The 23,693-nt window shown below is 44.7% G+C and overlaps 2 protein-coding genes across 2 annotated transcripts in view; one reads left to right on the top strand and one right to left on the bottom strand.

Moving 5' to 3' along the window:
- Positions 1-19,848, top strand: part of LOC143767680 (uncharacterized) — a 54,349-nt gene extending 34,501 nt beyond the window's left edge. Inside the window, exon 8 of the mRNA XM_077256163.1 lies at positions 16,632-19,848. Within this exon, the coding sequence (XP_077112278.1) occupies positions 16,632-17,737 (1,106 nt within the window). The 3' untranslated portion in view covers positions 17,738-19,848. The remainder of the gene's footprint in view (positions 1-16,631) is intronic.
- Positions 1-23,693, bottom strand: part of LOC143767631 (uncharacterized) — an 850,082-nt gene that overhangs the window by 366,535 nt on the left and 459,854 nt on the right. The gene's annotated exons all lie outside the window — the stretch shown is intronic.

Here is a 23,693-nt window from a genome sequence, read left to right as displayed (position 1 = left end):
GTAGCGCAGTCCGTCTAACGGACTGTTATAACGCAATGTGAACCCAGCCTAAATCTTCTGCAGCTGCTCTGCTAGCCCAGAAATGGGATCCAAAAAGAAAAAAAAATACACACACACACACAAAAAAATGTAATAGAATGGTAGAGTTGGAAGGGAACTCCTGGGTCATCTGTCCAACCCCCTGTTCAAAGCAGGATTCACTAAATCATCCCAGACAGATGTCTGTCCAACCTCTGTTTGAAGACTTCCATTGAAGGAGAACTCACCACATCTTGTGGCAGCCTGTTCCACTCATTGATCACCCTCACTGTCAAAGTTTTTTTTCTAATATCTAATCTGTGTCTCCTCCCATTCAGTTTCATCCCATTGCTTCTAGTCTTTCCTTGTGCAAATGAGAATAAGGGCTCATACTCACCTGTGAGAAACTGAGTCTCGCATGTTAATACCCGGCACTCAGATCGGAGCATGCGGCCGCATTGGAATACATGCAGCCACACGCTCTGCTCCTGAGTGCCGGCAGCAGCGCCGGGTATTGACATGCGAGACTCATCCATTTTTCTCGCAGGTGAGTATGAGCCCTAAATATGATCCTTTTACAATGTGACAGCCCTTGAGATATTAGTAGACAGCTAGTAAGTCTCCTCTGTCTTCTTTTTTGCCAGCTAAACATTCCTAAATCTTGTAAACGTTCCTCATAGGACATGGTTTGCAGACCGGTCACCATTCTGGTCGCTCTTCTTTGAACTTGCTCCAGTTTGTTGATGTCGTTTTTTTTAAATGTGGTGCCCAAAACTGGACACAGTATTCCAGATGAGGTCTGACGAAAGAGGAGTAGAGGGCAATAATGACTTCACATGATCTAGACTGTATGCTTCTGTTAATGCATCCCAGAATTGTATTTGCCTTTTTTGCTGCAGCATCACACTGTTGACTCATGTTCAGTCTGTGATCAATTAGTATACCCAAGTCTTTTTCACATGTGCTGTTGCTTAGCCCTGTTCCTCCCATTCTGTATATGCTTTTTTAATTTTTATTGCCCAGATGTAGTACTTTGCATTTTCCCTGTTAAAAACCATTCTGTTAGTTGCTGCCCTCTGCTCCAGTTTGTTTGAATCCTCTCTCTCTCTTCTCTAGTATTAGCTATCCCTCCTAGCTTTGTGTCATCAGCAAATTTTAATCAGTTTAGCCTCAATGCCTTCATCTAAATCATTGATAAGATGTTGGACATTACAGAGCCCAGGACAGAGCCCTGTGGTACCCCACGTGAGACATTCTTCCAACTGGATGTGCAGCCATTTACGACCACTCTTTGGGTCCGACTAGTGATGAGTGAGCACTAAAATGCTTGGGTGCTCGGGTCGAGCAAATTGGAATACTTGGGTACTCGACCCAAGCAACAAGCCCAATATAAGGGAAACCTCAGTATTTTTACCGCGATTCCCCCCGGGGGTCCTTTTTAAGGTCTGAAAATGATGGGAACACTGCTCAAATGACACAGGAACATCATGGGGATTGCCCCTGGAAGTTGCTAGTTGTTAGTTGCTGCCCTCTGACTCCTAGGTCACAACTGTAAGCAATGTTGTCAAAGTTTCACGTCATTTTTACAGGTGCACCAAAAATACATACCAAAACGTAAACAAAATGGATTTTGCTGGGAAATATGTTAAGGTACGTCCTTTCCAGGGTAATGACTTGTATGCAAGGCAAAATAATTAACCCCAGACCAAAATGTTCCTCCACCACTTGGGCTATGTTCACACGCAGCGTTTTTGATGCATTTTTCAACTTTCACGTTGCTTTCAACCAATACAAATGCATTCACTGGGAAATGTCATTGATGCTTACAGACGTTACCTAATAAGATATGAAGTGACTAGAAGATGAGTAATTAAAAGAATTTTTTATTTATTAACATGATGTTAAAAACAGTATCATATAAAAACACAGAAAGATATAAAATTGTATATAAAAAGTCAGGGCGTGACACTTGGAAAGCGATGGTTTTGTGATCTGTCAGTACCTGGAAAGCGGCCTTATAGACTGGTTAAGTGGACTTGCTATCGGACTTGCTATAGTGCATGGACACAATCGAGCGTCTCATTATTTCCCTACACAGTCCTTACCAGGAAGAAGGAACACTGACCAGAAGAAACGACAGTAATAATCATCCCACAATGTGCCCAAATTACCAAGATTAAATTACTGGGGCAGGCTAAGAAAGAAGTGCAATAAGTCGCATCTCTGCTGTGGTGTGTCTTTAAATATAATCATAAGCATAAAGTACAAAGAGACCATTAGATGGCAGTCAGGTATGAGGGTAGGTAAGCAGTACATGCAAGAGATGTAGAGACTAAATTAGCACATAATAAAGCTGGTCAAAGGCCAGTCCGAGCTTACCTGGATTTAGAAGATAAAGGCTTGGGCAGCATGGGGAGATGATGGTATCACGTCCTGCACCCGACGAGCGCCGTTTCGCATAACTGCTTCTTCATAAAGTGGAGGCGTGGTGGAGACTAGGTAAGGAAATAGGTTTTTATATCCTAAGGGCGGGTGTAAAGTGATTAGGAGCGCGGAGTGGTAAGCAGAGGGTGGGAAGTGGGAGGTTGTCAATGGTCTTTGTTTGGCGCAGAGGTCCGGTCGGGTACACCCCCAGCACATGTAGAGTAAATGGGGAGGGCGGAGTTGTGTGCGGTGGGTGGGGATTTGCATGGGTGTGTCTGGCAGTGGTAATGGCGCATGAAGCCGGTCAAAACTCCCACAGCAAAGGGGACTTCCGGTCCTGCGCCTCATGACACGCGATGGAACGCACCGCGTGTCATGGAACTGGCGCTGATCGGAAATCGGATGGAGATATGAGACCGGCGCATGCGCACTAGCCAGGGGAATGGTGTTTGTGAATGTGACGGGCACAATGTGTAGTACCGCCCCCCCATTCACCCTGTTCTACGCGGCCGTGGATGAACAATAAACAGCAGAGAAGGGGAAGGTAAAAGGGAAGAAAAGGACAATCATGAGGGTTGGGGGGGAAGCTATATCTTTTGGAGAGAGGGCCGGTGCCATTATATGCGCCAAGTGAAAGGGGGCAAATGAGACTAAGTGCGGTTGGAAACCAAAAGTGAAGAGGGTTATAAGATGGGTGCTAAATTGGTTTTCCAAGCTGAAGATGGAGATATTAAGTAATTGTTTTTATAATAATGTGAGTGGATGAAAGAAAATTGAAGGACTAAAGAAGTGCTGAAAATAATTTTTTTTTAAAGGCAGCAAAGGTAGAGAAGTTGTGTTGAGAAAATAAAAAAAATATAATCATAACCGTAGTTATAACATATAGAAGGAGTGAGGTACGGGGGGATGAAGGGAGTTTATATATTGGGAAGGTGGTGAGATGGGGACCCACTAATTGGATCCAGTGGGGATGTTAGAAAATGCACCAGGGGTGCAGTGACATTGAATGGTGGGGAAAGGGTACATGCCTGTATAAGGTGGCAAGGACATTGTATGCTTATAAAATGCAATAGTACTGATAATATAAAAAGTTGGCTAGGGTTGAAGTGAATGGAAAAAGTGTAAAAATATATATTCATATATATTATACACATATGTAAATGTCCAACGAATATCTTACTTGTCATGTTAAAATGTTAAAAAAAACAATGCTAAGTGATAAACATTACATAATGATGGAATGTCCGTATAGATCCCTTGTATACCGAAGTTTCCTTTTCTTGTCCTCTCATTTATGAAGGAGGGACTCTTAAAGTCACAAAGCCTATTTTTAGAGGGGCATCAGGCAGCATTAATATTCTTAAAGGGACATTAATAAACACTGGGTCTCCTATGCTATTATTGCCTATGCAGTGAGTAGCTGGGCTGCCAAGAATTACAATGCACCCCAATACACCTTTCACGAGAGGTACAGGAGGGCCTCCTGAAAAAATGTTGCATTGAATGCAAGGCCTGCCTTGCTATCAAGTGATATGCACCCCAATAATAAGCCTTTGAACCCAGGTATTGGATGGCCACAGGAAAACCCACTTCAGTGTTCAGTTGGTCCTGCCATACAGTTTCCTTATGCATTGAATGCAAGGGCTGCCTTGATCCAAATTTGCACCCCTTGGAAGAAACATGGTGGATGGCCTACTAAAAACAAAACAAAACTGTCCCATTTACAAAGGAGCGGGTCTCCTAGACTCGTGATGCCCATACACTAAGTGTATGGGCTGACAAACATTTCCCCATGGAGGGTGAAATTTATTTTTTTTTAAATTCAGCTCAAATTAGTGTTTACTGTTTAGAGCTAGGGTAACACACAGAAAAAAAATGGTGAATGGAAGCCTGAAAAGCACACTTTGTAGACCAAAGATACATGAGGCATGTCACGGAGATACCACACTGTAAAATATGTGTCCTGTGTTTTTATTTTGGCCCCCAAAATAGTGTATAGAAATCAGGTCAAAGACAGCTAATACAGTGGAATGTAGCCCTCAAATACCACAATTTGTAGGCCACAGATACATCTGGCGTTTGACTGAGATATCAGACTCTTCAATATGTGGCCTGTATATTTATTTTTTTACTGCTAAATAGTGTTTAGAGCTAGGGTAACACACCACAAAAAAGGAGAATGGAAGCCTCAAATGCACACTTTTCCTATCGCCACGACAGCACCCACAACGAGAGAGGGGATCCGCCCACCTTCCGGACAGGAACCTACAGGTTAAAAAAGGGCGGTCTCCCCTCGCCCTCCAGTTTGGGTTCCTGTCCGGACGGCGGGAGCCTACAGTTTAGCTTACCCAGGTCCGCCAAGCCTCTGTGCGGTGTCCGGGTGAGAACGGCAGAGTCGGGGGCCTGGAAGCAGCGTCGGGGGAGGTTCTGTTTTCAGCCTCCCCCCTCGTCTGGCAAGGACCGGCTCGGTGGAGAATAGCTGAGCGGTCGTGGTGGCGTTCCCGGGGGAAGGCGCGCCGCCCCGGGTCGACCACGCGCGCAGGACGCTACAGAGATGTCGGCGCTTATGACCCGGAAGTAGAGGAACGACTTCCGGAGGAGGCCGGGAGGAAGAGCGCGGGACCTTTGAAAAGAAGGCAGCGCTTGGTGAGTAGTGTGCGGCAGCATGTCTTCTACAGGAGACGCCGAACACCGACCGTTAGGTGAACAGAGGAGCAGCAGCAGATCTCACACTGGAGATGTGGCACGCGGGCAGCAGGACCCTGGCACGTCACGTCGTACCTCACCCCCTCAGAAACCGGTACTTTATTGTTTCATCAGCAGTGGTGAGTTTTATATTTGAACCATTGACTGATACAGATTGTCCCCTGTACTATGTTTTCTTATAGGGAAAAAAGACCTCAAAGTCCAAACATAAGCAGTGTGCGTTATGCACGGAGCCACTACCTGACACCTATCTAAAAAAGTTATGTCAGTTGTGTATATGCCGCACGTTAGAGGAAGAAGCTCCCCTTCGTGTATCAGATTTAAGGGAAGTAATTAGGGAGGAAATAAAATCATTCCTTAAAACCAAGCGGCATGAGAAAAGTAGCATGGAGGTGATATCCGATTCCAGCCCTTCATTGCAAGAGGGCGAGTGCTCGGACACTTCATCATCGGCCTCCTCGGATGAGGAAGGAAGGCCTTGTTTCTCCACGGAAAATATGGACACTTTAATTAAAGCAGTCCGTGCAACGATGGGGGTGGCAGAGAGCAAAGAGCCAAAAACCACCCAGGAAATCATGTTTGCAGGACTGAACCAGAGGAATCGTAGAGCTTTCCCCGTAGTTGAGACCATTAAAGATCTGGTCAGACGAGAATGGGACAAACTGGATAAGGGGTTCTTACCTTCGGCCGCAAAAAGAAGGTACCCCTTTGAGGATGACACCTTATCTCAGTGGGTGAAAATCCCGAAAGTGGATGCGGCAGTAGCCTCTACTTCAAAAACTGCCTCACTACCATTAGAGGATGTAGGACTCCTTAAGGATCCCTCAGACAGAAAGGCTGACATGCTCCTTAAGAAAGTGTGGGAAGCATCATCGGGAGCCTTTAAACCTGCAATCGCAGGCACCTGTACGGCAAGGTCAATCATGGTCTGGGTGACGCAGCTGGAAGAACAGCTTAAAGCCAAAACACCTAGGGATAAGTTACTAAATTCCCTGTCGCAGGTCAGAGAAGGAGCGGCTTATCTGGCAGATGCCTCAATTGACTCCCTGAAATTAGCTGCAAGATCGGCGGGGCTCTCAAACGCAGCCCGACGGGCGCTTTGGCTAAAGACTTCGAAGGGAGATGCCCAGGCAAAAGCCAAGTTGTGCTCTATTCCGTGTAGGGGTGAGTACCTGTTCGGCCCGGTGCTGGATGACATACTTGCAAAGGCAGAAGATAGAAAGAAGGGATTTCCTAAAGCATTTAATCCCACTTTTAGGAACGCCTTCCGGAGACGCATGTCCTTCAGGAAGTTCCAGTCAGACCAGCAGGGATATAATCGTGACTGGGAGTCGTCGGATCAGAAAAAGAAAGGTGGATACTATAAAAACCCTTCATCTTTCTCAAGACGGAGACGCAGATAAAGCAGGTCTGCCAGTAGGTGGAAGATTAAAATTCTTCTCAGCAGAATGGCAGAAGATAACATCTAGTGCCTGGATAATGGGGGTAGTCGGGGCAGGTTTAAAATTAGAATTTTTGAAAACTCCCCCAAATCGTTTTATTGTAACATCACTGGATACTCCGGCCCAACAACAGGCCTTAGAGTTAGAGATTCAACAATTACTGACAAAGCGAGTTATTGAAGAAGTACCAAGAGATCAGGAGAAGACTGGCTTTTATTCTCCGCTGTTCTTAATCTCTAAGCCTGATGGGTCCTTTAGGACTATTATATTTTACGCAGATTGAATGAATATCTTCAGTACCGCGCCTTTAAGATGGAATCCATCAGATCAACAACTAAGCTTTTGTTTCCTAGGTGCTACATGTCAGTGTTGGATCTAAAAGATGCGTATTACCATCTTCCAGTTCACCGGGATCATCGGCAATTCCTCAGGATGGCTGTATGGGTAAACCATCAGATTAAGCATTTCCAGTTCTTAGCAATGCCCTTTGGCCTATCCATGGCTCCTAGAATTTTTACAAAGGTTGTGTCAGAAGCAATGGCCCATGTCAGGGAAAGAGAAACCCTGGTGGTGCCCTATCTAGACGATTTTTTAATAATTGGAAATTCTATCGCTCAGTGTACATCTAGGGTAAATGCCATAATATCATCCCTACAGGGTCTCGGGTGGATAATCAACTGGAAAAAGTCAAGACTAGAACCCACAAGACATCAATCATTCTTAGGAGTTCTCTTAGACTCAGAAAATCAGTCATCCTTCCTACCAGAGGAAAAGAAACAAAGGATCATTCAGAAGATCAGGGCCGTAAGGAAAGCTCCAAACTTAAGTTTAAGAGACGCAATGTCTCTTCTAGGTTCTTTGACGGCATGCATATCGGCGGTGAGATGGGCTCAATCTCACACCCGAATGCTTCAGTACGAGGTGCTTCAAGCCGAGAAAGATCTTCAGGGAGCGCTAAGCAGGAAGTTCAGTATATCGCCTGCCACTCTTCACGATCTCAGATGGTGGCTCAATCCAGTAAATTTGTCAAAAGGAGTCCTCTGGACCATCACCCCGGACAACGTGGTCACGACAGATGCCAGTCCGTTCGGTTGGGGAGCCCATATAGGAGACATTCTAACCCAGGGGCGTTGGTCAAGTCTAGAGTCCCAGAACTCCTCAAACCTAAGAGAGCTGACCGCAGTCAACCAGGCTCTTCTTTCCCTGCTACCTTCCCTGAAGAGTTCGCACGTTCAAATACAGTCAGACAATATGACTGTGGTGTCCTACATCAATCATCAGGGAGGGACAAGGTCACGTTCCTTAATGACCACTGCAGCACAGATATTGTCTCTGGCCGAGGATCACTTACAATCTCTGACAGCGGTTCACATAGAAGGGAAACTCAATATAGAAGCAGACTACCTCAGTCGCCATTCCCTTCGTCAGGGAGAGTGGTCCCTAGACCAGCACATATTCAATCAAATAGTCAATCTGTGGGGATTACCGACAATAGATCTGTTTGCTACGAGGGAGAACAAGACCAGGAGGTTCGCATCCTTACACAGGGCAGACCAACCTCTCATAGTAGACTCCCTTCGTGTCCGTTGGAACTTCCGGCTAGCGTATGCATTCCCTCCTATGTGTCTAATTCCGATAGTTCTCAGGAAGATCCGGGAGGAAGGAGCCAGAATAATCTTAATTGCCCCCTTCTGGCCCAGGAGGCCTTGGTTTTCTCTCCTCAAAGCAATGTCTGTCACCGATCCCTGGGTGTTACCAGTGGTTCCGGATCTCCTCTCTCAAGGTCCATTTCGTCATCCAGATTTGGAGACTCTTCACTTAACAGCGTGGAACTTGAGAGGGAGCTTCTGAAGGAGAGGGGGTTCTCCGAGGCTTTAGTAACTACCTTATTGAAAAGCAGGAAGGAGGTTACAACAAAAATCTATTCAAAAATTTGGAAAAGATTCCTTATGTTTTACCAGAAACCATTGGGAGATAATGCTCCGATCTCAGCCATTTTAGAATTTCTTCAGAAGGGCTGGGAGTTGGGTCTAGCGGTCAACACTCTAAGGGTTCATGTATCAGCCTTAGGAGCTCTGTACAACAGTGACATAGCTGGTAATAGATGGGTTGCTAGATTTATTAAGGCATGTCAGCGTTCTAACCCAATCCATATTGCCAGGGTACCTCCTTGGGACCTCAACTTGGTGCTTGAGGCGTTGACTGAACCCCCCTTTGAGCCATTAGAATCTATTTCGATTAAAAATCTAACATTGAAAACAGCCCTACTCTTAGCGTTAACATCTGCCAGGAGGGTCAGTGATATACATGCTTTGTCAGTAGATCCTCCTTACTTGATAATTCTCCAAGATAAGATTGTCTTAAAACCTGATCCTGCATACTTGCCAAAAGTGGCAACTAAATTTCATAGAAGTCAGGAGATTTATTTACCATCTTTCTATGAAAATCCGGGTTCAGATGAGGAGAAAAAATATCATACCCTAGACGTAAAGAGGACAATATTAGAATACCTGGATAGGACAAAAAGCTGGAGACAGAGTAGGGCTCTGTTTATTTCTTTCCAGAATCGAAAAAAGGGTTCCAGTGTCACGAAGAGCTCTATCGCTAGGTGGATTAGAGAAGCGATATGTCTTGCCTACTCTGCCAGGGGAGTAACACCACCCGAAGGCATCAGGGCGCACTCCACTCGGGCCATGGCATCATCCTGGGCGGAGAAGGCAGATGTCCCCATTGAAATGATATGTAAGGCGGCAATTTGGTCATCACCTTCCACCTTTTATAAACACTATCGCCTTGATCTATCTGCTAATTCCAGCTTACAGTTTGGCCGTTCAGTACTTAGTGCTGTGGTCCCTCCCAGTTAATAGTCTTTTTGAAAGTCTCTCGTTGTGGGTGCTGTCGTGGCGATAGGAAAACCGGTTTTTACGTACCGGTAATAGGATTTTACAGAGTCCACGACAGCACCCATACATTCCCCCCCGTATTTAGTTGCTTATTCCTGCACTCTGTTGTAAGGTGTGCCTTAGAGATCACTCTTTAGAGGTGGTGGTATTTAGTAGTGTTTAAGATAATATTGTCATGTAGTGATTCATTGGCGGTATCCCTTGTACTCTGGAACACAAACTGGAGGGCGAGGGGAGACCGCCCTTTTTTAACCTGTAGGTTCCTGCCCGGAAGGTGGGCGGATCCCCTCTCTCGTTGTGGGTGCTGTCGTGGACTCTGTAAAATCCTATTACCGGTACGTAAAAACCGGTTTGTATCCCACAGATAGATGAGGTGTGTCACAGAACTACCACACTGTAATATGTTATTTTTGCTTCTTTTTTTTTTGTTTTAACCAAGATAGTGTATAGACCTAGGGTATTAGACATACCAAAAATTGGAATGTATGCATGAAAACAACTTTTTTTAGATCACACGTATGTGGCCTGTATTTTTAAAACATTTAAAACAGCAAAATAATGTATACACAAAGGGTAGCAGACCAAAAACTGGAATGTATGGCTGAAAAGCCAAGATTTGAAGACCACAGATAGATGAGACGTGTGACTGAGATAAGACTTTCAATGTTATTTTGTAAAAAAAATTTAAAACAAAAAATTCTGTGTACAGCAAGGATAGCAGACCAAAAAATTATATGCATGCCTGCCAAGCAAGGATTTGGACACCACAGATACACTGTGCGTCTGACGGAGATAACAGAGTGATCTAAATGTGGCCTTGATTTTTTTTTTTGGGGGGGAGACCGACAAAATCTTTTTAATAAGTAGGCTATGACACTATAATAAAACATTTGGAGTACTAAAATTGTACAATATTTAGCGCAATGATATGCGATGCGTGTGGCGTACAAATCACAGTGATAAATATAAGAACTGTAGCTAAATATTTTCTTTGCCAGCTAAAGATTTTTTGGTCACCAAAATGTTGTTCAAAAATGTTGTAAGACACTCCAAAAAAAAACTATAGTACCAAAAAAAGGCCAGAATTTTATGTTCACTCTCATCTGATGCCTGGGACAAAAACAGCCATTTTAAATTATGTTTTAATGCTCTTGTATTTAAAATTACCTGGCTGTAGTCTGCAGTGTGACCAAGCCAATAAATGTAAAAAATGGGGTCCCGTATTGCTTTGTACTAACATTTGCAGGTATAAGGTGCCTCCGCCCAAAAGAAATCATGGCCACGGATACCTGCAGCTGCAGCAGCAGACAGTAATGGAGTCTTTTGATGTATGCAGGGAGATCTATAGACTCGACATACAGTGCCTGCATGCCTTGCAGTGATGTAGATATGTGCACATAGACTCTCCCGCCTACCTAGCACAATTAAAAACTAGGCCCAATGTAAAAGAGCGTGTCTCCTAGACTTGTAATGCCCATACACAAAATGCATGGGCTGACAAACATTTCCCCATGGGGGTACCTTTTTTAAAAAATATTTTATGGGCATCATAGACACCCTTGTCAAAAATTGGACTGGCTGTAGCAGCACAGAACACTTTAACCCTGGTGATCTAGTGGCGGAGCATGAGGAGACATAACGATCAATCATACTGAAATCAAACAAATGAATAAAGGATGTGAATCCACCTATGAAAGAAAATAACAAAAGGGAGGGGCGAACACGGGTTAATAGATATGAAGCCAGAATGTGTCCAACGAGATATGTTGGTCCCTAGCAACAGCTCAGAGACAGGCATCTAAATAAAAATATAATATAATAGTATTTCAATATATTTTATATTGGAGAGGTATATACTAGGTCCATAAGAGGATGGTCCAGAGATATAAAAAATTAAAAATATAAGGATAAATGGGAAGAATATACGTACATCTCATTTTTATTGCATTTTTCCCTGGGGGAGTAACTTTTTTGTTTTGATTTCAAATTAGTAACTGGCATCATAAAAACACCATTGCACAAAAATGTAATGACTTTAGCATCACCGAATACGTTCACCCTGGTGTTCTAGTGGTTGTGGTTAAAGAGCATGAAGATAAGGAGGAGGATAACAGCAAACAGACCAAATCAGGAAGCGCATACCCATGTGTGGTTGTGAAGAGGTGCATGAGAATACACCTCCACAAAAAAGACAATGTATTTAAGGTTATGTTTCGCTGTTTTCATTCGGTGGTGTACAGAAGTCTTGCCCAATCCAGCCTTTGTTCATTTTTATAAGAGTCTGCCTGTCAGCATTTACAGTTGACAGGCGGATGCACTTATCTGTTATAATTCCTCCAGTGGCACTAAAAACCTGCTCTGACAGAACGCTAGCAGCAGGGCAGGCCAGGACCTTCAAGGCGTAGAGAACCAGTTCATGCCACGTGTCCAGCTTGGATACCCAATAATTAAAAGGCACAGCGGAATCCCGGAGGACGTTTGTACGATCTGCAAGGTAATCCCTCAGCATCTTCCCAAACATTGCGCTACTTGTGCCAGCACCTCTTGCCTCTGTGGCGGCACGATGGGGAGGGTCTGAGAAAGCTGTCCCAGAACTTTGCCATTGTTCCCCCTGCCTGAGTTGGATTGTACTTCTGTCTCTCTCGCTTGGACTCCTTGGTTGTACAACATACTGTGACATCTGCTGCCAGCGTTCTCAGATAGGAATTATTTAAGTAATTCCGCTACTAGGGCCCCCTGGTACCGCAACATTTTAGTACACCTGTCTGCCTCTGGAAGAAGAGATTGAAAGTTCTCTTTGTAGCGTGGGTCTAGAAGTGTCACCAACCAGTAATTAGTGTCTCCGAAAATTTTATTAATGCAAGGGTCACAGGAAACGCAGCGCAACATAGCAGTCTGGCACGCATGGCTGACTAACAGGTGAAACTTCCGTGTCCTCAACCAACAGGATGAATGACCATGCTGTCCTCATCCTGCTCCTCCCAGTCCTCAGGCCATCCACGCTGAACATACGGTATGACAGCTGTGCTTGTGGTACCGTCTATAGCGCATGAAAGTAGCTCCTGTTCCTCCTCCTCATTGTCTACCAATCCACGTTGGGTGACATGAGGCTGGGCTGAGTGTAATATCCCTGTATGGTTCCTTACTCCATGTCCTCGTGCTCTGCCTGCAATGCATCCTCTTTAATTGTGAGCAGAGAGGTTTTCAGAATGCAGAGAAGCGGGATGGTGATGCTAATTATGGCGTCAAAGCCGCTCACCATCTTGGTGCAGTCCTCAAAGTTTTGGAGGATGGTACATATGTCTGACATCCATGTCCACTCCTGAGGTCTTGTGTGGAGTCTGAACTGAATATCGACAGCCTTGTTGATGCTGGTAATCAACAACTACTCTCTTCTGCTCACAAATCCTTTCCAACATATGCAGTGTAGAGTTCCACACATCACACACCAGTCGGTGAGCCGGAAGCTGCACACCCTGCTGAAGCACGTCAAGGGTGGCTGAAGGTGTAGCTAACTTTCTAAAATGGGCAGACAGACGGCATACGTTCACTAGCAGATCCAGCAGCTCCAGGTAGCTTTTCAGAAAATGTTGAACCACGAGGTTAAGCACATGGGCCAGGCAATGTACGTGTGTGAGCTCACCTTGCCTCAGGTTCCGGCCATTGTCACACACTACCATGCCTGGCTGTCGGTTCAGCGGTGTCATCCAAATATCTGACTGCTCTTTCAGCGCTGTCCATAACTCTTCAGCATTGTGCGGTTTATCACCTAAGCAGATTAGCTTCAGCACAGCCTGTTGCTGCTTGGCTGAAAAAGTGCTTCCAGCTTCTGATGTGTTCGTTTCAGAGATGGAGGCTGAAGAGGAGTAGGAGGAGGAGTTGCAGGAGCTGTAGACTGTGGGGGAAACCCTGATTGACGTAGGGCCCGATATCCTTGGCGTGGGGAGGATGTGTTCCATCCCAAGGTCTGACTGGGTCCCAGCTTCCACTATGATAACCCAGTGTGCCGTCGGTGAGATGTACCATCCCTGCCCACAAGAACTTGTCCACGTGGCCGTGGTTAGGTGGACTTTCCCAGTAACAGCTTTGTTGAGGGCACGGGTAATGTTGTGGGACACATGCTGGTGTAATGCTGGTACCAGGAGACATGTGGCGACTGGGGACCGAGTACCTTGGAAAGGCCACCGCTTTCAGGTTGTGGAAAGCTTCCGTCTCAATGAGTCTAAAGGGCAACATTTCGAGCACAAGCAGACGAGAAATGTTAGAATTTAGTACTGTGGCTTGTGGGGTGTTGGCTGGGTATTTCCCCTTGTGTTCCAGTGACGGGTATAGACAACTGAAGGCTGCCCTGGGACAAGGAGGTGGATGGGATTGATGATGGTGCTGGTTGACTGTGGGCAACATCAGGTGCAGGACCCGAGGCATCTTTACAGGTACGGTGAACTGGGGATTGGCTTGTATGCAAAACAGTGGAAGAAGCAGTGGTGTCACCTGCAGACAGTGTTCCTGGAACCTGGGGTTCGGCCCACAAAGTCGGGTGCTTTGGTGCCATGTCCTGTTTGGGGTTATCGGCAGAGTCTTTAAAAAAATAACCTGACTCTGGAAGATCTAACAGTTGGAATGGCAACTTCCGTCATGTTGGTGTTACGGGGAACGGATGCACGCCTTCTGTCTATGGCCACCACACTGCTTCTTCCTGCCTGTTGGGGTGATATGCCTCCTTCCCCATGTGTGCTGCTGTCCTCGCTCTGCATGTCGTTCTGCCCGGTTGGGTCAGATACTTTAGTCATCCACCACCTCGTCCTCCACATCTGCACCCTGCTCCTCCTCCTGACTTTCTGGCAATTGTCTCATCGCCCACCTCTTGTGACACTTTCCCACCATCGCCTTCGTGTGACCGTGGCTGTTTAAATCTTTAGGCATCGCTACATGCGATCTCATGTGGCCCCACTTCAAATTGACCGGCCGAGAATCCGGAATCTTTAAAGGGTAAACTGATCAGCTCTTCGGAGTGTCCAAGTGCGGGATCATTTGTCTCAGGGCACTCGGCATGATGGTAGGAAGGAAGATCAGGGTGGGTAATATCCGGTCCTCACTCACGGCTACTCATACTTGACCGTGTGGAAGACATGGTGGTGGCTTAGTGACTGGAAGCATTATTCGCTATCCAACCAACAATCATTTCACAATGCTGTGGCTTCAATAGTGGTGTGCTGCGGTCCCCTAGAAAGTAGGACAGGAAGGTCGAGCGCGAAGATATGGCTCTTTGTTGTTCACTTTCAGCTGGGCCTCATCCTCTGCGTTCATCAGCATCACGGCCACTTCCCCTTCCCTTGCCCCTTGCCTTGCCCATTTTAAATGGACTACTAAAATATTTGAAAAGCTCAATACAAATAATTTTTCTCCAAATACATCCATGTGATTAGTATGCCTGAAAAGCAAGTATTTGTCAGGCATCCAGATGTAGCAGAGCTGGGCTCGTCTAGACTGTGTGCACATACAACATTGAACATACAACATGCACCATGCGACATACAACATGCGACCTACATGTTATGACATTTGACATGCACAACATACAACATTGACCATGCGACATGCACCACTCAACGTGCGACATGCACCATGCGACGTGCACCATGCGACGTACAACATGCAACATACATGTTACATACAACATTTAACATGCACAACATGCAACATTGAACATGCGACATATGACATGCGATGTACAACATGCGACATACGACATGCACAATGCGACATACAACATGCGACATACAACATGCGACATACGACATACGCGACATGACATACGCGACATGACATACGCGACATGACATACGCGACGTACCGCATGCGACATACCGCATGCCACATGCGACATGACATGCGCGACATGACATGCGCGACATGACATGCGCGACATGCGACATACCACATGCGACATACCACATGCGACATACAACATCCGTTGATATGTATATTAGGGTATGTGGAGGAAATGTTAACTGGCAATACAACTAAAATTGTAATTGCAAGATTGTTTATTGCAAGGAAACTGATTGCAAAATATTGGGTTAGAGAGGAGCCTCCGTCCAGACGCGAATTCATTGCTCAAAAGAGCCACATAATTGAATTTGAGAAAAGTATTTACACCAGGAGAGACGGCTGGATTTATTCTCTTCATTATGGCAGCCGTGGTTGGATAGGATTAATTAATGTTATACCAGTATAGAGTACAACTTTTGGTAAACTGGAACTCTGGTTGATATTGTCAACTATGGATGAATTATTGTTTCCACCTGATATGGTCTCCATGGGGGGGGGGGGGTTAATTTCCTGTAAAACAAAATGAGTATGAACATGTGATCTGTTGTGAATCTTATGGTTAATAGAAATTTATCTGATTAAAAAAGGTGTGGTGCTTTCCAATTGTCTAAAACAGGGAGCAGATTACTGCAGCTGACAGCACACATGCCCATACTGCCAGACTGGATGGTACTACAGATGACAGGCTCCCTAATCTTAGTGGCTGGATAGAGCCTGCACTGCCAACAGCTTCTGGTTCCAACCCCATCTCTGTTACCAGCATCGCCTGCAGAATGAGTAAGCCGCGTCTGGTGTCCAAAGCAGACATTGCAGGAGCAGATACCAGAGGAGATGGGAAACACCATTTGCAGAATCCCTAATATGACAAAATTGCAGAAAACCAGAGCGGATGAAATCCCTTTAAAGTGACTCCATTTTGTAAATTATAACCCTCAATGAATTAATCTATAGGAATTGTGACTATTTTGACTCCATTGGCAGTTTCCAGATATTAGCACGCACAGTGGATGTTGGAAAATGAAAATTGCAAATATCCCAAGTTATTACCCAACACATAGTTCCCAGATTGTGCTCCAGGAGATACACAAAATAAGTGGTTTCTTCTCCTATAGTGATGCCAAAAGCATGGATGCTTAATGTGGTTTGAGCATAGTCTAGTTAACTGTAAACTGTCATTGTCTTGGTGAATAATTAAATAATTTTGCATAACTTTCCATTTTTACAGACCATTTAAGTAGAAATGTTCAAAAATATAGAATTCAAGGATATTTTATTCTAAAATAATAATTGGTTTTATTCTTGGCAGATGACCGTACCAGGAGATCAGCAGGACAGCTGACATCTTCAATGTTTAAATCAGATGATCTTGAGATCCCACAGGATACAATTGAAGTGAATGCCATTACTCCAGATACACCACCATCCCATCACAGCAAAGATCTGTCATCTGATCTTTTGGAAAAGGTTCTGTCTTCTGATTCATTACCTACTACTAAGGAAAATCAAAGTCACAAAATAAGCATTAAAAAAGGAACTGCTCCTAAAGCAATGAAGACATCTTCATTATCAGAATATGGAAATAGTTTTCCCCTAGTACAGTCCTTTCACAAACAACAAAACCTTCACAAAGCAAACAATGTATTTTCTTGTTCCAAGTGTGGGAGATGTTTTAACCAGAAATCAGATTTTGTCAGTCACCAGAAAACTCACACAGGGGAGAAGCCTTTTTCATGTTCAGAATGTGGGAAATGTTTTAACCAAAAAGCGACTCTTGATAGCCACCAGAAAACCCACACAGGAGAGAAGCCTTTTTCCTGTTCAGAATGTGGGAAATGTTTTAACAGGAAAGCGAATCTTGTTAGCCACCAGAAAACCCACACAGGAGAGAAGCCTTTTTCATGTTCAGAATGTGGGAAATGTTTTAACCACAAAGCGACTCTTGATAGCCACCAGAAAACCCACACAGGAGAGAAGCCTTTTTCCTGTTCAGAATGTGGGAAATGTTTTAACAGGAAAGCGAATCTTGTTAGCCACCAGAAAACCCACACAGGAGAGAAGCCTTTTTCATGTTCAGAATGTGGGAAATGTTTTAACAGGAAAGCGACTCTTTATAGCCACCAGAAAACCCACACAGGGGAGAAGCCTTTTTCCTGTTCAGAATGTGGGAAATGTTTTAACCAAAAAACGCCTCTTGTTACCCACCAAAGAACTCACACAGGAGAGAAGCCTTTTTCCTGTTCAGAATGTGGGAAATGTTTTAACAGGAAAGCGAATCTTGTTAGCCACCAGGAAACCCACACAGGAGAGAAGCCTTTTTCATGTTCAGAATGTGGGAAATGTTTTAACCAGAAAGCACATCTTCTTACCCACCAAAGAACTCACACAGGGAAGAAGCCATTTTTATGTTCATAATGCAGAAAATGTTTTGTGAAGAAACAATCGTTCTAGCAAACAAAGAATTCACACAGGAGGGAGTGGCGGTGTAGTGGAGCTGAGAGGACATGTCCAGACAGAGCTCCTATAATCATGTCACAATCCTGACTTTGTTAAACTGAGTTTACCTGCAAGCAGTGTAGTTCCCTGGGCTCTTGGAGGTCTCCGGCTCCTGGAGAAGTGCGGTCCGCGACTCTGGTGTGTCGGGTTCTGATTAAACTCTCATGGGACATAAGGCCTGTGGAGGAAGGTGGACATTTTCTACTGTGTGCTTCGGTGGCAGGAGGCATGGAGCTGCGGACTTTGCTCCTGGAGGGACTGACGGAGCAGTGCGGCTATATCCTGGAGGTACCTGAGGGGGAAGCACGGTGTGAGCTCTGAGAAATGAGCTCAGCGCTCCCTTATTGATAATATAGCTGGTTCGTCGGTTCCCGCCATTTCAAGGGTCTCTGAACTCTTGTTGCCATCCCTGCAGATGCTGCAGGTCATTCTGCTACACAGGACTTGTGCAACAGTTTCAGATTTGCCATAAAACCCAGCACTCTACCTTACTAAATACTTGGAGCTGTTTGCACTCCTCTGTATTAATGTGCCTAGACAAGTATATATGTATACTTTATAATAATACTGCTGCATCTGGAAGTAGAGAAAGAGGGAACTCTATAAATACACGTTTTCTCAACTTGCTATACTTTATATTTGTTAACCATGAATCATTTAAAATGGTCAGGGATGGCAAACAAACTAAGAGTTTGCAAGGATTGATCCATCTGATAATGCATGATCTTTCAAGAATAATCCATCACATGCTAAGACTGCGGATAAGTGTAAAAACCGCATTTCTGATAGTGAGAAGGTGGTGACCAATAGGATCTAACTCTTAAACAGTCATCCGAACAGTTAATGCAAGCCATATCTTTACCTAGAACATCCCTGACCGGAAAAATAGAGGATGTGCACTCTGAAGTAGGGCAAGATTTGCAAGCCATGGGGAGGCCCTTTACAGAAGTTGAATCAAGATTATCACACTTGGAGGACAATCTTACACCTATAGAGACTAAATTGACAAAAGAGGCTGGCTCCATAAATGCCTGGAAGCATAACATTCGAATCATTGGATTACCGGAGCGTTCGGAAGGCCAGCAGCATGAGCAATTCCTTGAAGGTTGGCTAAAGGATACTTTGGGAGATGATCTCCTCCACATTTTCTGTGGAAAGGGCTCATAGGGTCCCTATAAAATGTCTTCCTCCAGGCAGTCTACCTAGACTCCGTCCCCTCAATAGTAAAGACAGAGATGCTATTATATGCATGGCACGACAAAAGAGTCCTATTAAGTTCAATAATGCCACGATTTCAATATTCCTTGATTTCTCTGTGGAACTCTAGAAACAACGGGCACAGTTTATGGAGATCAAGAAGCAGCTCAGAAGAAAGAATGTTCTATCTTCAATGATCTATTCAGCTCGACTCCGAATTGTCCATGAGGGTTCTTCCATATTTTTTTACGGATCCAGCGGAGGCAGCTGAGTGGTTCCGATCCCATATGGGATCTCATGAAAAAAAGTCCTGATATGCTTGCAGCTAATTTGGAACTCTCCTAACAATTGTATGATTTGAGCTTTTTCCACTAGCGTCCAGTTGAACAGCAATACCGGACACTGTGTTCAGTGAGGGTATTCCCTTGTTCAATCCATGATAGGAGCACAAGACTTGCAACTTTATTTTTGAATTTTATTTTGTTCTCACTTATATCAGTTCTGTTTGTTTATGTAGAAGCTGCCGCCAAGAGTCTTTATATGATGCCTGTAAATTTTACCTGTGTTATAATGTATATCATATTTGGATGAGAAAACATGGCTTCTAAAATTATATGTATGACTTGGAATGTGAGGGGACTTAAATCTCCTCTTAAGAGAGTTAAGGTATTTTAACAGATTAAGCGTTATCACCCTCATATTGTGGCTTTGGTTGAAACACGCCTAACCAGAGATTCAGCTCGGTGCGTACAGAAACCATGGGTGCAATGGTTCATTCACACATCCCATACTAGTTATTCAAGGGGGTATATCATTATTGATACATAGACGTTAGATGGGAGGTCAAGGAGGCTCAGAAAGACCCTGAGGGATGCTTTATTTTTGTACATGCATTGATAAATTCAAGTAGGTACCTTATATTGTGTGTTTTATAATCCTCCCCCAGCCAATGTCTCGGTTCTTCAAATGGCAATGAGCTTTGCTTTAAATTATCCGGATGCACACATTATATGCATGGGAGACTTTAATCTAGTCATGGACAATTGTCTTGACAGAATTAGGCTGGATGGTGGGACTTCTGGATGGACCCCTTCTCCATCTTCGTCTCACCTAGCACTGGTCATAGAGGGTAGTGGGTGGCTAGATCTATGGAGGATGCGTCATCCTAAGGTGAAGGAATATACTTGTCACTCATCTACTAGACGCATTCTATACCGTATAGACTATATACTTGGATCCAGTAGTTTAGCTACGTGGGTAGATGACATAAAGCATGGTATAAAGGGTTCTCAGATCACAGTCTAATTATACATAGACTTAGATTTGGCCAAATGAACCGTAACCGCACCCCTTCCCTCCCCTCTCATTTCTGCTGAAGACTTTGCCTATATCTTAAAAAAGATCGATACGATCAGAGAAAGCTTTGGCTCACAGCGCCCAATGCCCCTCTTAGCTGCTTAACCCTGCTCCTCCAAAACCAGCTTCACCATGGCAGATCAGCTCTCCACCCTCCTGTCAAGATCACACCTCACCACTTGCACGCTTGACCTGCTCCCATCCCACCTCATCCCTAATCTTGCCACGGTCTTCATCCCAACCCTAACACAGCTCTTCTACCTCTCACTCACAAGTGTCTTCCTCTCATCCTTCAAACATGCCAAGATCACACCCATCCTCAAAAAGCCCTCCCTCGACCCATCCTCTGTGTCTAGCTATTGCCCGATATCTCTTCTTCCTTATGCCTTAAAATTTATGGTGCAACATGTCCATCTTGAACTGTCCTCCCACCTCTCCTCCTGCTCCCTCTTTGACCGGTTACAATCTGGCTTCCGACCCCATCACTCAACTGAAACTGCCCTAAGTAAAGTCACCAGTGACCTATTAACTGCCAAGAGCAAGCGACACTACTCGGTCCTCCTTCTGGACCTGTCTTCTGCCTTTGACACTGTGGACCACTCCCTTCTGCTACAGATCTTCTCATCTCTTGACATCACAGACTCGGCCCTATCCTGGATCTCGTCATATCTGACAGACCGAACATTCAGTGTCTCCCTCCCCCACACCACCTCTTCACTCCTCCTCTTGTCTGTCGGTTTTCCTCAAGGCTCTGTTCTAGGACCCCTACTCTTCCCCAACTGCACCTTCGGCCTGGGACAACTCATAGAATCCTACGGTATGCAGTATCATCCCTGTTGTGAATTCCGTTCTCGGGCTCCCTCCTGTGGTCATCAGTGGTACTTTGTGAGTTCTGTTCTTGGGCTCCCTCTGGTGGCTTTGAGTGTTACGGCTGGTCTGTAGCTGGACTCCAGCTGCCTCGTTTCCTGCTAGGCTTGCTGCCTATTTAACTCCATCTGGACCTTTACTTGTTGCCTGCTGTCGTTGAATTCAGTACTGGTTCAGATCTCTCTGGGACTTCCCTTGTGACCTGTCTCCTCGTGGAGAAGCTAAGTTCATGCTAGTCCATTTTTGCTCATTGCTTTGTGAAAATGTTTCTCAGTATATGATTAGTTCAGTCCAGCTTGCTTATATGCTATTTTATTGCTAGCTGGAAGCTCTGGGGTGCAGAGTTGCGCCCCTCACATCGTGAGTCGGTGTGGGGGTCTTTTTGTATTCTCTGCATGGATAATTTTTGTAGTATTTTATACTGACCGCACAGATTCCTTGCTATCTTCTGACTATTTAGTTATTAGCGGGCCTCATTTGCTTAAACCTGTTTTCATTTCTATGTTTGTGTTTTCCCCTTAACTCACCGTTATTATCTGTGGGGGGCTTCCTACACTTTGGGGAAATTTCTCTGAGGCAAGTGAGGCTTTGTTTCTCTCTAGGGGTAGCCAGTTTCTCAGGCTGTGTAGAGGCGTCTAGGCCGAGTTAGGAACGCTCCACGGCTGCCTATAGTGTGTGTTGATAGGATCAGGATTGCGGTCAGTAAAGTTCCCACATTCCCAGAGCTTGTCCTTTTTTCTGATTTACTTATCAGGTCAGTTCATGTGGTCCTTACCACCAGGATCATAACAGTACAGCAGGCCGATAAAGAGTTAATGCATCGCAAAAGAGGGATAAGGGAAGCTCTGAGGTTTTGTTTTTTTTTCTCTGCAGTGTGTTTAGCCTCTCTCCTCCCCTTAATCTCTGGGTGGTTCAGGACTCAGCTGCAGATATGGACATTCAAGGTCTGTCTTCTTGTGTGGATCAGCTCGCTACAAGGATACAAAGCATTCAGGATTATGTAGTTCACAGTCCTATGTCAGAACCTAAAATACCAATTCCTGAGCTGTTCTCTGGAGATAGATCTAGGTTTTTGAATTTCAAAAATAATTGCAAATTGTTTCTTTCTCTGAGACCTCGTTCCTCTGGTGACCCTGCTCAGCAAGTTAAAATAATTATTTCTTTGTTACGTGGTGACCCTCAAGATTGGGCATTCTCCCTGGCGCCAGGAGATCCTGCATTGCTAAATGTAGATGCGTTTTTTCTGGCGCTTGGATTGCTTTATGAGGAACCTAATCTGGTAGACCAGGCAGAAAAGATTTTGCTGGCTGTCTCTCAGGGTCAGGATGAAGCAGAGGTTTACTGTCAGAAGTTTAGGAAGTGGTCTGTGCTCACTCAATGGAATGAGTGTGCCCTGGCAGCGATTTTCAGAAAGGGTCTTTCTGAAGCCCTTAAGGATGTAATGGTGGGGTTCCCCACGCCTGCGGGTCTGAATGAGTCAATGTCTTTGGCCATTCAGATTGATCGGCGTTTGCGGGAGCGCAAACCTGTGCACCATCTGGCGGTGTTTTCTGAACAGAAGCCTAAGTCTATGCAATGTGACAGGATTCTGACCAGAATTGAACGGCAAAATCACAGACGTCAGAATGGGTTGTGCTTTTACTGTGGTGACTCCATTCATGTTATCTCTGATTGTTTTAAGCGCACAAAAAAATTCGCTAAGTCTGTCACCATTGGTACTGTACAGCCTAAATTCATTTTGTCTGTTACTTTGATTTGCTCTCTGTCATCCTACTCTGTTATGGCTTTTGTGGATTCAGGCGCTGCCCTGAATTTGATGGATTTGTCATTTGCCAGTCGCTGTGGTTTTATCTTGGAGCCATTGCAATTCCCTATTCCATTAAAGGGAATTGATGCTACGCCATTGGCCAAGAATAAGCCTCAGTACTGGACTCAAGTGACTACAGTTAGGTCCATATATATTTGGACAGAGACAGCATTTTTCTAATTTTGATTATAGACATTACCACAATGAATTTTAAACAAAACAATTCAGATGCAGTTGAAGTTCAGACTTTCAGCTTTCATTTTTGGGTATCCACATTAAAATTGGATGAAGGGTTTAGGAGTTTCAGCTCCTTAACATGTGCCACCCTGTTTTTAAAGGGACCAAAAGTAATTGGACAGATTAAATAATTTTAAATAAAATGTTCATTTCTAGTACTTGGTTGAAAACCCTTTGTTGGCAATGACTGCCTGAAGTCTTGAACTCATGAACATCACCAGGCGCTATGTTTCCTCCTTTTTGATGCGCTGCCAGGCCTTCACTGCGGTGGTTTTCAGTTGCTGTTTGTTTATGGGCCCTTCTGTCTGAAGTTTAGTCTTTAACAAGTGAAATGCATGCTCAATTGGGTTGAGATCAGGTGACTGACTTGGCAATTCAAGAATATTCCACTTCTTTGCTTTAATAAACTCC

This window comes from Ranitomeya variabilis, chromosome 4 (genome assembly GCF_051348905.1).
Source record: "Ranitomeya variabilis isolate aRanVar5 chromosome 4, aRanVar5.hap1, whole genome shotgun sequence".
NCBI classification, from domain to species: Eukaryota; Metazoa; Chordata; class Amphibia; order Anura; family Dendrobatidae; genus Ranitomeya; species Ranitomeya variabilis.
Note: the sequence above shows the minus strand (reverse complement) of the source record. Positions and strands in the feature narration are given on the sequence as shown.